Source organism: Rhinolophus sinicus, chromosome 15 (genome assembly GCF_057876585.1).
Source record: "Rhinolophus sinicus isolate RSI-liver-muscle chromosome 15, RSI-T2T, whole genome shotgun sequence".
Classification (NCBI taxonomy): domain Eukaryota; kingdom Metazoa; phylum Chordata; class Mammalia; order Chiroptera; family Rhinolophidae; genus Rhinolophus; species Rhinolophus sinicus.
Window position 1 is genome coordinate 96,867,110 of NC_142515.1, and position 16,912 is coordinate 96,884,021.

Consider the following 16,912-nt stretch of genomic DNA (forward strand, 5'->3'; position numbering starts at 1 on the left):
CTGATATTCAGCTGTTTTCTCTTTGTTTCTCCCCTCACTGGCATCAGTAGGGGGGATTTAAGAACTATGTTTTGTTCCCTTTCTTAAGGCTACACATACTTCATTAATCCATTAAATCAGTAGAATCCTAACTTGAAAATAGCAATTTCATAATCCTCAGGCACCCAGAACCCTGAATCCATTTTGCAACTTCCTTGCCATTTTTATTGGTGATGCATAAAGCCCCAGGCCACAGTGGCCAAGTCCTAAGATACCAATATCTTAAAACAGACCAGACCCTAGGAAGGATGTCAGCCCCAGGACCTGCCTGATTGACCCCGCCTCTCCTTCATGCTTCTGCTTGTGCGCCTATGAAACCTTCTGACCAGTCTAGGAATGGCGAGATAGCCTGTGAAGTGGAGTCTGCCACCCTCCCTGCAATCCTGCCGGCATTCTGAATAAACCTGCTTTTCATCATCAACCTTGTCTCTCGACTTTTAACTTTTTCAAGCAACAGGCAACCGGGATTTTAGTACGTTACAACATATTCTATAGTCTTTGCAAAGAGTATCCCTCAGCAAACCCTTGAACAAATAATGAGATTCTTAACTACTTATTCTGTGCTGAGATATTAAATACAATTTTCCTTACCACAACCTGCAACACCATTTGTTCTGGATCCCATGACTTCATTTCCATATCTGTCAACACACCAGCACTGCCCAACACTGCCGTGGCATTGTGTTGGCTTGTAGTATCCATCTTCATCACACAGGGGGATGTACTGTCCTGTGAAACACACACACACACACACACACACACACACACACACACACTATAAGCTGTGTTTTGTTTTGATAGTTACAAAGTATGCATGAATTCACTTAAGACTTACACATATGGGGTTCTCACTCCAGGATACAAAGCTGGACGTTGTTATAATGAATTGCTTACATTTCCTTTATAAAGCAAATTTATATTTTTCTATTTCTCACTGCAAAGTTTACTGTTGTGAGAGTTATAGTACAGTATTAGAATCTGATTAATGCCATACATATTAAGTCATCCAGACCTTTTAGAATGGCATACCAGACCCTTCACCATCTCCTCACTGCCAAATTTCTGTTGTCATTTTCCAGAATTTTCATTCATACATTCTACTAAGCTCTTTCTACATCATGTTGTTTTCAATACTGCTTCATCTCTGTATATATTTTTCTTTTTTTTAAATTTGGAATTCCTATCCTTCCCTTCCTCTTCCAATTTAAGACTTGACTTACTGTGATCCTTCCACTATGAAGCCTTCTTTTAAGCTAGAAGACTTCTGATATCCTTCTTCCATCGTGTGTGTGTGTTCTATCACTGCTATAGTCTGATATCTTCCATACTGGGAATTTTAGGCTCTCTTGGTTTTCATTGTTATATTAACAACCCTTAAAGTCAGTTTAGTGAGAAAGACGTTTATTTTCCTATCTATAATATCTAATATAGTACTTGCATATCGCTAATGATAAATGCATAATTAATAACTTAGAAGTGAATGCACATTCTTCATTAAACAATCAACTCAGCCTAAATTGTAAGCTTTAGGAGATTAGAAAATTTTCTTGTCTTTCCTAACCATTATTTTTTCTCAGTGACTAGACACACTATAGTTATTTGGTAAGCGAACACCAACGAAAAAACAAAATAAATTGACAAAGCATGCATCTCTTTCATTTAGTCTTACAACCACATGGAATCATACACTTCCCCTTTTAACAAGTTTCAAAATTATGATATATAATTACTTGAATTTAAACATTATAATTTGAAAGATTTGAATTACTAGTCTTTCGGAGGTACACAAAATATCACCAATGTGGAATACTTGAAAACAACGTCTATCGATTTAAGGCCACCAAAAATAAGAAAAATTTTCAACATTCTTACTCTACCGCTTAAAATACTTCCCTGGTTTGACATATTTGACATAAAAATGTGATGAGGTATAGTTAGTGTGACCATTCGTCTTTTATGCCAGTACGCTTTGAAAATGAAAGAGAGCATTAAGAATTATGCTCAAACTTCAGACATCAGCAAGACTGAACTTTTACAGTGGAACATAAGGCAGCCTACTTCTATATAATAATGATCAATTTTCGGACAAGTACCATTACCCTATCCAAATCAGAAGAAATATTTAAGACATTCAGTACTCTGTAATAATGGTTTTCATTTTTTATTATGTAAGAATAAAGTTGACTCCTTCTAAATGGGTGCTAAACGTGTTTTTTTAATTTCTTGTAACTTCAAATAATCAAAGCCTGAATTTTAACATATTTTTGTCACTAGTAAACCTTGAGCAAGTCATACATATATATATATATATATATATATATATATATATATATATACACATATATATATATATACATATATATATATATATATACGTGTATATATATATATATATGACTATATATATAGTTATATAGTCAATTCTTGAGTTGTTCACCACAGAATTAGAATGGATGTTTCTGCTGATGCTTTAACTTTACCATTGTTTAAGTCTCTTTTTTACTTGATCACTCTCAAATTGAACATTATATTAGGGTAATAAAACAGACATAATATCCTTCAATAGGTAAGATAATAAAAGTAAGTTTAATGGGTTTCAAAAACTTCATAAATGTTGTTAGTGAAATTCAGTATAGTCTATATTTGTTGGATTAATATTGATTTTATGTTGCTGTTTCCCTGGGGTTATTTATGTAAGCAATAAAGGCTTCAAAAGAATGATCTATTACTCACCTAGGAGCTTCTTTATCCCTTGCCACTTCTGAATATTGCTGAGCTCCGTCTGACAAGGTGGGTCTGCAATGACATTAAAAATGTTACTTCAAGGAATATAGTTAAACAAAGAAAGTATAATTTCTATGTTATCAAACTTCAGTTAGTCTTCACATCCCTTCAGAGGGCACATACTACATATTAGTTATTCTACTTAAGGAGATATATGCATATAGATATGTGTGTGTACACACACACATTTTCCTAATTATCGATATTAGATTATCTTAATTTTCCTCAGAATGACAGAATTCGATGAAAAAAAAAAAAGAATGGTATAAAATACTTATTCGATGATGGAATATGATTATCACTTACTTTTTAATAGGTCAATAAACTCAGCAATGTGAATCTGATTATGGAATGCCACCCAAACAATTAATTATGTTTTCCCCGCATTTAAAAGTGTCAGTGATATAGAGAAATAGCTTTGCACTAAAAAAAGTGATCTATGAAAAAATTAATGCTTCTTTCAACTTCTATATCAGGGATACCTTTATAAATTTTGATCCTGAATAATGCTGACAGTCTTTGGTCCTTTTATTTTACACAGATGCTTCAAGTACATATGCAATTTGAAAAAAGGACATAATAGATAATACATTCTTATAAACCATCTTTTAAAGAAATAAATTTAAAACATTAAACCAATTTGGAAATAAGTATTTGCCTGTTTTTTTAACTCAACCACTTAAAGGAGAACATTTTCAGGAATGTAAAATTCTAAGCAGACACAATAAAGTTTGACTTATATATAATTATAAATATTCTTATATATATTCTTATATATATTATATATTATCTGAAAACAGTTTAATGTATTTTATGCTATTCTAAAAACTTATCTTTAATACTTGTACATAAAAATTGCATCATAAAATAAAGAAACAGCAAAACGATAAACTAGTTCCTATTTTCCTATCCTACAACTTTTTAAGGAAATGGCCAGGTATAACTAATTCAAATAATTTAAAAAATTTTTAGTATACCAATGTCATAACATTCGATGATTAAATTTGCATGTAAGTAAAGTGGGATAAGGAAATGAGACAACTTGCTTAATATATATTTTATAGTTTAATATGTAAGGCCAAAAATGTTTTCCCTTGGAGAATCTAAAATGTGAAGAAAAGGTAATTTGTTTGAGAAGCCTAAGCCTAATGATTACTATTGTTCTCCTTCATTTTTAAATTGCTCAGTTGACCGCTCTGCTTTTCCTAATAATCTTGTGAGTCTCTTATACTATTAAAGGAATAGGGATCAATTGCATAGTATGTATGGGCTTATAGAATACATATTTTAAAATTGCTCTCCAAATATGGCATTTAGAACCAAGAGGGAAGATTTTAGCTGAAGTTTCAATATTATATTGAAAGCAATTCTTCTAATTGTGAATAGCCACATATCGTAAAGTAGAAGTAATATTTCTTTGTGTTAGGTACTGGATTGCCTGAAAATCCAGATATATTTGAGTCTTAACTTGATTAGCAAACTGAATAAACCTGATTACTTGTCCTATATGTTTTTTTCTATGGGAACAGTTTAAGATTTCAAGAGAAATCACAACAAATTAGGCTGCTCAACTATATATAAACTTCTTGATTTTGAAATACTTTTCCTATTATTTAAAGGCAACTCGGTTTGGCTTTATACTTATGCATACTTGGAGTGCTCAATTGAGATTTCACCTGTCATTTAAACTCACTTGCAAAGAACAGATCTAGAGGAAGGATAGTAACCCAAATAATTGCATGAAGGTTTGGACATGACTAGATTATGAATTTTCAGTTTAGGATATATGCACAGATTTATATCACAAGATTTACTTCCCCCACTATGTTTACTGCCTAATAGTGTTTTAGTGTTATGGAAAATTCTGATTTTATATGCTTAAAATTATATGACAATCATGAATATTTTAATTTAATCAATGAACTTGTAAGTAAACACTCCAAACATTAGTTTAGAAAAACACACACCAAAAATGAAAATGTTTTACTTGTTACATTTTGAAATGTTGTTTATGAAAGTAACATTGTTCATTGTTTTACATTCTGAATTTACAAACTTAGACCCGTATATTGGGGCCATTCACACATAATCTATATTAGGAATTGATAATTTTCAACACAACGATAACCATGTATTTTTACTTTCCTGCGCAATTTTGAACCCAGAAGATAAATAGGAAATATCTATATGTATACAACAGTTACTAATACATAACTATGTTTTTTTGATACTTATAACTAGTCATTTCTGAGGACTATGTTTTCATTAGTTGTCAAACATACATAGACAATTCAGAGTCAAAACTGAAAAGTAGACATTATAGAGATTTGACTGTCTAAGTAGGCAGCATACAGCTGCTCAGGGATTGCAATGCACAACTCCAAAGGGACATCATCCACTTCCATTGCATTATAAAGGGTGCCTTGAAGTTGTACAGCAAGGCGGCTCTCTAACTTCCTTCTCAGTAAGCCACTGCCCTTATTCTCTTTCTTCTCAATATTTTATTATTCGTATAGCTTCTCACAGAATGAATAGACTTGAATAAATTTAGTAGGTTTATTTCATCAGTGAAAAACTTAAATAGTCATAATACCAAAAAACAAAACTCTCCCTATTTAATGTCTTTTGTTAAATAGGAAAAAACATCTTTTGTAAAATTAATACACATGACCCATATTTTGACATCTTTTCCTGTAGATTAAATGTAGAAATAACCTTTAAAACTATCTATGTTCTTAGTAATCCTGAGAAAAGCAAATACTAGATATATTTTTGACTGAAATAATGACTTGTTGATGTTACCTGTACTGAATACAATTTTCCAACAAGTCGCAGAGTGATGTCTCTATGGCATTTTGTATATAACTACATTGCAAATTCTGAATGTAGAATTAAAACTACTTAGAGACAGAAGTTAAAGATTCTAGTTTCAAATTCCAGTTCCTGAACTCATTCTGTAATGTGAAGTTATTTAAGATCAGTAAACATCAGTGCTTAACCATAAAACGGAACAATATTTTCACAGGGCCATTTGAATAATATATAATTTTACTATAAAATTATATATACAGTAACATTATATAAAATATATATACAGTAACATTATATATATGTATATATATACATATATACATGCATATTATATATACATGTATATTATCTATCTATCTATCTATCTATCTATCTATCTATCTATCTATCTATCTATCTATCTATTACTATGTATGTATAAATAAAAGACTAGATGGACCTGAATAAAAGTTAATGCTTTTTTGTTGTTGTTGTTCTATTTCCTGGATCTTACACAACAGGACTTTAAATGAAATAGCAATTAATAATTGATTTACTTTTTTAGAGTACAGGCTTAGAATGTACTTTTATAAAGTAAGTTATTAACTCATAAGGTAACCAAAATCCTCAATTAATATGCTACCTACTCATTCTTTCATGATTACTTATAATAGAAAAAATTATACAAACCAGAATTATATCCATTTTTATTGTTTAATTGTCATGATTTCAGAAAATTAGTCATAGAAACAAGTTTGTATTTTAATTAAAATTAAACATTTTTTCCCTCCTTGGAAACCTACAAGTGTTTCACTTGCTTGAAACTTTACATCATCAACCTCATTTATTACACTTTTGAGAGTAACCTTAATTTTGTGTTTTGGAAAGGCATTTTTTAAAAAACATGTTTACTTTATTTTCCAGATATTTTCTAACACTATACAACTATAGTCTTGATTGCAGTTTTAGGTCAACCTGGATTAATAACAGGATGAAAGAGAAAGTGTATACATATATGTCTATATCTATCTAATTATAGATAGATATACATATCTATGTCTATATCTATATACCTATATATAGAAAGTTATAAGAATTATAGATATAATTCTTCCTATATATAATACATAATAATTTCCTGTTCACTCAATAAACAAATTCTTAGTAAAACTTAACTTTTATATTAAGAGCATTGTAGTGAAGTTAAGAATTTGTTCTTTAGTGAATAAACAGGAAATATATTTTTATAAGGTAAAACATTTGAATAATGTTTTTCAATTAATGGTTATTCTTTTTTATGAAATTACTTAATGGACTAATTCAATAAGTCAGTTACCCTGACAGAGCTTTTGTCATATTTTCTAGCATATTAAAGTAATGAACATAATTAGCCAACCTCTCTTAAGCTGTTGGAAAGTTGTATAAACCCTTCTCCCAGCTTGGGTTCCATTTATTAAATTATTTTTACCATGTATGAAATGGTCTCAGAGAATGTCTTCAAGCGACTATAAAAATTTTAACACTTTAGAAGAATGCTGCTTAACAAATAAAAAGTACATAAAGCACAATTTTTCACTGGGGACCTTTAATAAGTTCTAAAAATATTACTGAAAAACAGGAATATTTTAATATGAAATTATTTATTACTGTAGAAGAAACATTCAGAGTTATTCAGAATATTCTTAAGTGTTCATTTATAAATGCTTAAACATGCTATAATACTCAATGAAAAACTAAAATAACATTCGCCATTATAATAAAAAACCATGTCTTTTTATGGCAATTTACCTGGATTTACTTTTTTTATTATTTAAATGATATGTGTACTGTTAAAATGATACACTTATATCATTTTAATGACTAAACTATAAGTGATAAATGTCGTAAGCATAGTTATTAAAACTACGATGTAGTTTTCAATCACTCAAAAGCACGTTACATAATAATAAAGTCAACAATGTATGTGTGCGTGTCTGTATATGATTTAGAATATTTTAATAAAGCAAATCTAATTTTTAAACTTGCTTAAAGTGGTTTATAGTTTAGCTATTCTAAAAACCCTACTGTTGACTCACTATTAATCCATGTGTCAATAATTATTTTGTCCCTAATTACTAAACTATTAATATATGAAAAAGTAATTGAGATAGTAAAACACCCTATTTAATGTGTTAGTTTTCCATATGAAAAACTGAGAATCACTAATAAAGTTTAAAGAACTTATTCATTCATTTAGCCATCAAGAATTTTAAAATGGAGTGACAATAGCTAGTATGCCACATTAGACTAATTCCCAGTTTGTTTGGTTTGTTAATTAGCATCAGAATGACACATCAGTGTTTCCTTAGTTTTCCCCAAACTTTATCTTGTTTTTTAGATCTATTTCCTTACATACTTAATTTTAATTATCATTTGATCGATTATGAAAGCATGACTCCAATTTTACATTACATTAACATTTTCTAAGGAAGAAAAAATGCACAAAGCACTAGCATCATTCCAACCCTTCAGGTTACCTTGCATCTTCCAGAGAAGCAAGACACTTTCTCTGCTAGTGAATTTTTAGAAAGCTAAGTGAGGTTGAAAAGTTTGAAAGACGAAGTCATTTTAAAACCAGCAGAGTAAAAATGACTTTATGGTGAATGCTGTGGTCCATTCGGCTCATTTAATAAGATCACAAAATAGAACATTAAAACTTTATAGTACAGTGATAAAACAACATTTATTTTACACTGTGGGAAAAGCAGAGAACAAATTAATTTTAATGATTACTTTTAATATCGATGTTCTCATATTTCTGTGTGTGTCTGGGTGGTTCATAATAGAAGCTATAATAAAACATCAATATAAATTATTAATTACTATTTTTCATCTCATTTAGTGTGTTTTGCATCCCTAGCAGAATTACATTGTTCAACACACTGCTTATTTACTCTTTTATTGAGTACTCTAATTAGAAAAGTATCTACCAAAATGTATGGGGTATAATGTTTAGTTTTTCTTTATCATGAAGGAATAGATAAAATTTGACATGCAGGTCAGCTATCTGCATCGGTACATGTCTCATCTTTTACCTTGCTGTCGCTGGAAGCAGTAGCACCATTCATTGTTAGATATCAAACTGTCCTTGTATGTGTCACAGGAATTAAAGAATGCTTTCATACACTGTTCATTCTTATCAAGGTAAATGCTGCCAAGCTCTGACTGGTCCAGTAGCAGGTCATAGTTTGTATCAAGTCTGTTAAACATCCAGCCAAGTGAATCCTTGCAAATTGGCAAAATACTGGTATCAAATCCTAAAGGCAAGCACAGAAAATGATTAGTTAAATCTGAAATTTGCCATCAGCAGGGTATAAAATAAAACAATATAATAGTTGGTTTGTGCAGGGCATGATGTAAAAATAATTGCAAATATGGTTATTTAGGATTTAATTTTTTGAATCCTATGTAGCATTTTTAGGATTCTTAGGATTAAAAATTAAACGGATACTGACTCTAGGAGATTTGTGAACTTGACAAATTCAAAATTTCACCACCTTTTAGAATGTATTAATGTATTCAGAACATATTTAATGCTTTCTATCTGTGAATCGTGAGGCTAGGCAATGGGGATAAGGTAAAAGGCACTTGTGACACTTTCATAAAAGTGTCGAGAAATAAATTTAGTGATTTTTCTCATTGTTTACATTTTCTTTGTAAAAAATGTTTGTAGAATCAAAACAGAATTCTCCCACTCACACGCAGAAATGGAAAACATAAATTGCTCCTTTCCTATTTACTTTCCAGATCCTGACCTTGTTTCTGGGGATACAGGGTATACGTTTGTAGATAAGGCCCCTATTTCTTGGCGCTCACTTTTAAAACAGCATGGGTTAAAATATTGGTTGAAATTGTTTACTACTACCAGCAGCTGTCATATGCTCAGGTATTACACGAAGAAAGCAACCTGAAGAAAATAAATACACTAAATTCTGCAAAACCATTCAAAGAAACTGAGTTCTTGGTATGAGATTTCAGGTATGCCTTTAAACCATACCCTTCCTCCCAACCTCGTTTTCTGGGCAATGGAGAAGCCTAACAGTGATATACCTGCTTTTGTGAACAGAAGCTATGGGAGAAAGAGATAGGAGCTATTATTACCTTTTGGTTAGCATTAAGTGTTACCGAAGAGAAGCTGTCTTCTCCTTTCACCTACTTATTGAAAATGATGGACTCCACTGGTTTGTCTCCCAAAGCTTAGCATGGAGGACTCTTAAGAAAATCCTCGTAAAGTCTACAAGTGTCTGCAAGAAGGAGAGATGGACATCTGGTTTCCAGGTGAATGTCTGCTTATCTACTTTTTAACTAGTCCTATTATTGCCAAAGTGGGAAAGATAATCACAGTATAGCCATGTAGATCAGAGGTAAAGACTTCTCTAGGATTCAACCAAAGAGTGAAGGCTCCCTCTCAGTGTTAGGGGTGCAGATGTAGATGAGATATAAAAGAATGCTCCGAGATAGTGAGCAGAAGGCCAGCAGTTAGGAATTCACCAACTGGTGTGTCCTGTTTAGAGACAAGTGGTAGAGAATCAGTGGAGGAGTAATGGATTTAAGCAAATACTCATGGACTATCTTTTCAGAACAATGAATGACTGAAATGTTAAAAGCATGAGTGACATTATCTGATTTTTGCTTTAAACGGAAAACACAATCTGCCATGCGGATTATCTCGGGGCAAGTGTGGAAGCTGGAAAACCACAGACGTAACTGGAATAGCTCAGGTGAGAGATTTTTGGAGACTGTTTATATCACATCTTCACAAATGTTTGAGTTTCCGGTCATCAGTCTTTAAAACAAATTTAAAAATTATCTTTTGCCCAGTTTTTATGATGCACATGTAAACATCCTCCTTGCCAGTTTGATCATATTCTTCCTTCCTATTTTGGTCAATATTGAATGAAAGAAAACTATCCTTAACCTTTCAAAAACTTTTGTAGCTCTATTTGGAGAATTTACCTCTATTACCCAGAAATTAAGATATAAAAGAATATTTTTGAAAATAGACATACATAGATATTTAATACATTTTAGACAATTAGAACTAAGAGTTTACCCTTTATGTTAAAAGGAAATTAAACTCTTATAGAGTACATGTTTGGTGAATGATCAATTTGATGAAATGTTATAATGTTTTAGATCAAGAATGTCAAGGTATCTGATTTGGAATCAGTTTACTTGTCTGTGTTCTGCCATTACGTTGCTTGGTTAAGTTATTCAATATACTCAGATTTTAACGTTCCTATCTACATAAAGTGGGGATTTTTCAAAAATGATCTATGTTGCCTTGGAGACAAAAAAAGTACAGTGAGTTCATGTTATTTGAAGGATGTATTTATATATAAAATTGTGTTACAAGGGTCATTAGAATGATAAGTAGCAGAAAAGGACTATAAATAAAATTAGGTTGATTATCTACATTAAATGCATACTTTTCAATATGATCCTGTTGATGCTACAAATATAAAATAAAATTATTTTGGAAAGAAAATGTTTTTCCTGTCCTATCTTGAACATTTAGAACAATAATTACTATTTGGTGAGTTTAAGAGTTCTTGGATAATGCTATTATATAGTCACAATATACAATTCAATACATATATAAATGGAATTAAGATTGCAGATGGAATTAAAGTTGTTAGTCAGCTGGCCTTAAAATTGGAAGATTATTGCAGATTATCTAGATAGGTCCAATCTAGTCACATAAAATCTTAAAAGTGAAAAACTTTATCCAGCTGTAGTCAGACAGAAATCACACACACACACACACATACACACACACACGCACATGCACACGCGCATGGCTTTGAAGACGAACAAAGGCACCATAAACCTAGGGATGTGGGCGGTATCTAAAGCTGGGACTAGCCCTCAGGTTACAGATACCAGCAGAGAAATAGGGATCTCAGTTCTACAACTGCAAGGACCTGAAATTTGTCAAGGACCCAACTGATCAAAGTAATGGATCCTCTCCTAGAGCCTCCAGAAAGGCTGTAGTCCGACAGACACCTCGCTTTTAGTGTGGCAAGATCTGTGGTTTTGACCTACAGAAATGTAAAATGATAAATTTGAGTTGTTTCAGCTACTAAACTTTGTGGTAATCTGTTACATCAGCATTAGTAAACTAATATCATTTTTTACTTGTATTTATTTTAATTTTTGTGGTTGCCCTAGGGTTTACAGTATACATCATTAATTTATCACAAGCTACCATCCAATAATATCAGACGACTTCACATATGTGATAAGAAACTTACCAAAATTACTTAAATTCTCCCAAATTTTCTGCAATTAGTGTCGTCCATTTTAATTTCTCAGATGTTTTTAAACCTTACAGTATTGTGTTATGTTTGCTCTAAATAGCTTATTAGTTTTTGAAGTGATTAAAAATAAGAAAAAAATTCTCTTATTTTAAAAGAAAATTCATTTGCTGACACATAATACTTCTGACACCAAATGTGTGGTTTTCCTCACCAAACAATTCTCTAATTCTCTGTGGATGAAAATGAGGGTCCTACAATTTAATTCAATTCTGACCCTACCTACTGAGTTAGTGCAGATCTACAAGACCACCCCCACCACTTCAAACACCAATTACAAACAGTGGGCCCCCAGAGCACCCACAATCAACTATATCCTGTGACATGTGATATTTCCCTCTGGTTGGCCACCACCTCTTTGTCCCCGGTTATCTGGTAATCCAATTTTATCACTATTCCAAATGGCCCTCTTGGGCAGAATTTACAGTGGTTATCATTCATATGGCTCAAATAATTGTCCATGGTTACTATACTGGTATTTCTTGCCTGAGGAGCAATACCTTCCCTCTTCTTTGACACCTAACAAGTAAGCAGCTCATGGCTATCTCTGCCTTTCAGATTTTCCTGGTGAGATTCAGAGCATAATCCACTGGTCTGGCAGCACATACAAAACTGAATGGTTCTGTTGAACTCCCTCCCTTGATTTGAAGTGAAGAGAAGAACCCTCATCTCCTCTTAGAGAAGTCATGAAATCAGAGTGGAGCTTTTTCTAAAGAAACCCTCTTCATAAATGCTGTTGGCATCTTTGCTATCTTTATTCTTTTAGATACTCCTTTGCCCATATTTTAAAAACAATTGACTAACATCTGCAAAATTCCTTCATGGAGTACCTAGAACAGTGTTTGTTTGAATAACCAGGGCCAGGAATCTTAAAGGACCATCATTAGAATTCTGCCTACCACACTGTCTCTAAAATCAGGATATTTGGGCAGAAATATAAAAGTGCAAATATGAGTAATCAGGGAATATGGGACTTATTTCCAAGTAAAATAAGTAGCAAGTACAAAGGATAAGACTGGGGCAGAAGCTATAAAACAAACAGTCTTTACAATTGAAAAAACATCTCTGAACATTCCCTGAATGTTTATGCTATAGCAGAAAATAAGTTTATTCACTTCCAGAATGCAGATACAAAGCACTTCACTTCCTAATCCTATGAAATAGCAAGCCTATTTTAACAATTGTTTTTGTTTAGTCAGCAAATATATTATTAGCATAACTGAGATTAATATAAATTGATGTAAAATCATTCAAATGAAAAAAAAACTCAGAAAACGTACATTGCAAAACATATTCAAAATGACTGAAGAACTGTCCTCAGCCATGAAGTTCTAATATTTTAAAAATTACCGTAATTCCCTCTTTCCCCAAAAAAATTTAGTTTGATTTGGTGAGGGAGAGGGGTATGTATACAGGAGTAGGTAATGAAAAGTAAAATGCCATTCCAGTCCATACTGGGTTCAACACTTTGAATCTAGCCCTTGTAGATTAAAAGACAGACAAGACAAAAATCCCCTCTTCAACTTGTGATTTAAGTAATTATTTTATATTCTGCTTCCAGTAATGACTGAGTAACATTTACTGGACTGAAATATCCTACCTATAAGTCTTTAAACTCTGCAAATAATTAAAGAAAGAAAGAGAGAAAGAGAGAAAGAGAGAAAGAGAGAAAGAGAGAAAGAGAGAAAGAAAGAAAGAAAGAAAGAAAGAAAGAAAGAAAGAAGAAAGGAAGGAAGGAAGGAAGGAAGGAAGGAAGGAAGGAAGGAAGGAAGGAAGAAAGAAAGAAAGAAAGAAAGAAAGAAAGAAAGAAAGAAAGAAAGAAAGAAAGAAAGAAGAGTGGATAAGAAGCAGAGAGATTCTGGTGGAAAGTCCATATTTTGAGGAGGGGAGTTATATGGAGTGACTTCCCAGTTTTCATTGTTAGCCTAAGGGCAGACTTGGCATAGCAAAAGGCAATAGGGACACTGGTGAAGAAAGAATGCAGACATTCTAGACTGGAGAGTCAAGAAACTGTGTATAACTATTGAAAAACAAGGGAGAAATCCAAGAAGGAAAGGGGCCAGAAAATCAAATATTACCTGCCCTAGACTTTGGAGACTCATCAACCACATGTACACACTGTAGACTCAAATCACCTCCACTAGAGACTACAAATCTGAACTAAGATTAAAGCTGGCACCCAAGAAATACCATTTTTTTGAGCCCAACAAAATTACTCATGTGCTAAAAAACAAACAAACAAACAAAAAAACAAATCAAAACACTTATTGGACTAAAGCAACATAATAAAACATCACACAACTTAATATCCATAACGTCTGGGACACCATCTATCATTACAAGACATATGAAGCACCAGGAAAATGGGACATGCCCTTAAAAGACAATCAATTGAGAACAAATCCGAGATGACCCAATTGTTGGAATATGCAGACAAAATTTTAAAACAACAAAAATAGATATCTTTAGTGAAGAAAAAAAATGTGCTTGTAACAATTTCAATGATAAGAACTATAAGCAGAGAAATAGAAAATTATAGGAAAGAACTAGATGAAAACTCAAGAACAAAATAACAAAGCAGCCTATACCTATTTTTAATCACTAGATGGATCCAACAGCTAAAATGAGTTTACAGAGGAAAAATTAAACTTGAATATAGATTAACTGCAATGATTTAATAGGAAGGAAAGCAAGGAAAGAAATGAATAGAGCTTCAGGGAACTGCTAGATAATATCAAGGAGTACAACATGTCGGTAATTAAAGTCTCAGAAGAGAAGAGAAAGATGGTGCAGGAAAAATAATTTGAGAAAAATAATGGTAGAAATTTTGCTTAAATATGTAACAATCTTCAAGCAAAATACACGCAAAGAAGGGCATCCTAGTCAAACTCTTAAGAACTAATGGTAAACACCAAATCAGCAGGAGGATAATGACACATTACAACTAAACAATGATTCAACTACAGCCTGGCATCTCATCAGAAATTTTAGAGGTCAGGAAGGCTTTAATAATATCTCTAAATAATAAAAGAAAAACACTTTTAAAAACACTTTCCAAAATCTACATACAAATACATTCTTCAGGAATGAAGGCAAGGATACCCTGCTTTCATCTAAGGAGTAGAAAGTTGAAACAAGTATTGTTCCCACACTAAAAATAAGAAAAATATGACAATCTACAAAACTACATCTCTTTTTGAACCTGCCAGGTACTTTATGTCCTAGGGCAATGCAATAACCCAGAATCTAAAAACAGACATGTACTTCTAAGAAGAGATGGAATGTGAACAACTTCCTTTCCTAATATGGCTGTTGAACTCTATATTAGCTAAGAGGGAGAATTCAGCTAAAATCTTCAAAGAATTTATAAAGGTGCGTGTGGGCTAGCATGGCAATAAATAACCCCTGGAAGCCACAAAAGCAGAGGGTTTTAATCCACATATCTCAGCAAGTGCTCTCAAGAAGATTTGGGCAGGGTGAGAGACCGAGGACAGGCTCCTGAGAAGCAGAAGCTGCTGTGGGAAAGGTATGGAAGCCCAGGTACATCTTTCTTTCCTGTATTCCTTTAGGAACAATGCCTTAGGTTACTGGGGAAAGCATAATGCTCTGTCACTCTGTGGACATCAGTGACGATACACTGCATCCAGAGGAAAGGAAAAGAAAAAAAAGAGAGAGAGATAGAAAACAAAACAAAACAAAAATAAACCAACAGCAAACAAAAAACAAAACCCCAAAACAAAGCTAAACTAAAACAGCTGTCCCCTAAGTAAGAAATATTTCAAGAGTTAATGGAGAATTCTTCAAAATTAATGAAATATTGCAAACCACAGTGATAGAAATCTTAGAGAACACTACACAGGAATGCCAATCGAGGAGAGGAGAGGAGAGGAAGGGAGGGGAGGGAGAAGGAGGGAAGGGAAAGGAAGTGAAGGAGGAAGGAAGGGAGGGAGGGAGGAAAGACCCAGGCACATCATAGTCAAGATGCTCAAAACCAATTATAAGGAGAAAAACATTTCAGCAGCTAGAAGCAAATACATGTTCCAAATAGCTGGGGGAAAAGAGAGAGATGGAGAGATGGAGAGAATAGCTGCTAACTTCTCAGCTGAAAGAGTACAACCTAGAATGCAATGGAGGAACATCTGTAACATGCTGAAGAAAACTAAATAAATAAAGCTCTTGATCCAAAATTCTTTACCCAGAGAAAATATCTTTGTAAAAGGAAAAAGCAATACATTTTAAACAAACAAAAATGACAGATGATTTATTTAAAGCAGATGTGAACTATGAGGAAAGTTAAAACATGCATTCTTCATAAAGAGTAAATATGATACTAGACAGAACCTTGGATTGCTACCAGAGAAAACAAACAAATAAACCCCTGAGGAATTCTGGAAGTAGCATAAATAAAGATGCATATGAAATTTATATTTTTATTTAAACTTGTTTCAAAAGATAACTGAATGCCTAATCTAAATGTATTAGCAATGTATTGTGTGTCTGTAGGTGGGATAAATTGACAGTTGTATTTCCTTCTAATAAATATGAAATGGCAAAATGTATTTTGAAGGTAGATTGCAACAAATTAAGTTTGTAGTTTGTAAAACCTAGAACATTAAAATTTTTAAAAGGAGGTAAAAATTAAAACAGGGAGTGGAGATAAAGTAAAATCATAAAAGTACTTCATTTGTCCAAAATAAGGCATTATAAGAGTGAAAAAATGAGCAAGGTAGTCATGGAAAAAATAGAAAATAACTAGGAAGGAGGTAGATTATACTTAGATTACATCGATAATTAATTAAATGTAAATGACCTAAGCATATCAATTAAAATACAAAAAAAAAAAATGTCAGGTTGGATAAAAAAGCAAGACTGAACTATATGTTATCCTATAGAAAACCATTTTAAATAAAATCGCGTAGTAGGTTGAAATGAACAAGTGGGAT

General features: G+C 32.4%; 1 protein-coding gene across 4 annotated transcripts in view; it reads right to left on the reverse strand.

Annotated features, from left to right (window-relative positions):
- Positions 1-16,912, reverse strand: part of SPOCK3 (SPARC (osteonectin), cwcv and kazal like domains proteoglycan 3) — a 335,285-nt gene that overhangs the window by 4,030 nt on the left and 314,343 nt on the right. For 3 of the 4 annotated variants that reach the window (XM_074338291.2, XM_019731467.3, XM_074338293.2), the window contains 3 exons: positions 8,688-8,909; positions 2,773-2,835; positions 631-768 (listed from right to left, as the gene is read on the reverse strand). In XM_074338291.2, coding sequence (XP_074194392.1) covers positions 631-768; positions 2,773-2,835; positions 8,688-8,909 — 423 coding nt within the window. The remainder of the gene's footprint in view (positions 1-630; positions 769-2,772; positions 2,836-8,687; positions 8,910-16,912) is intronic. The other variant, XM_074338292.2, reaches the window with a different exon arrangement.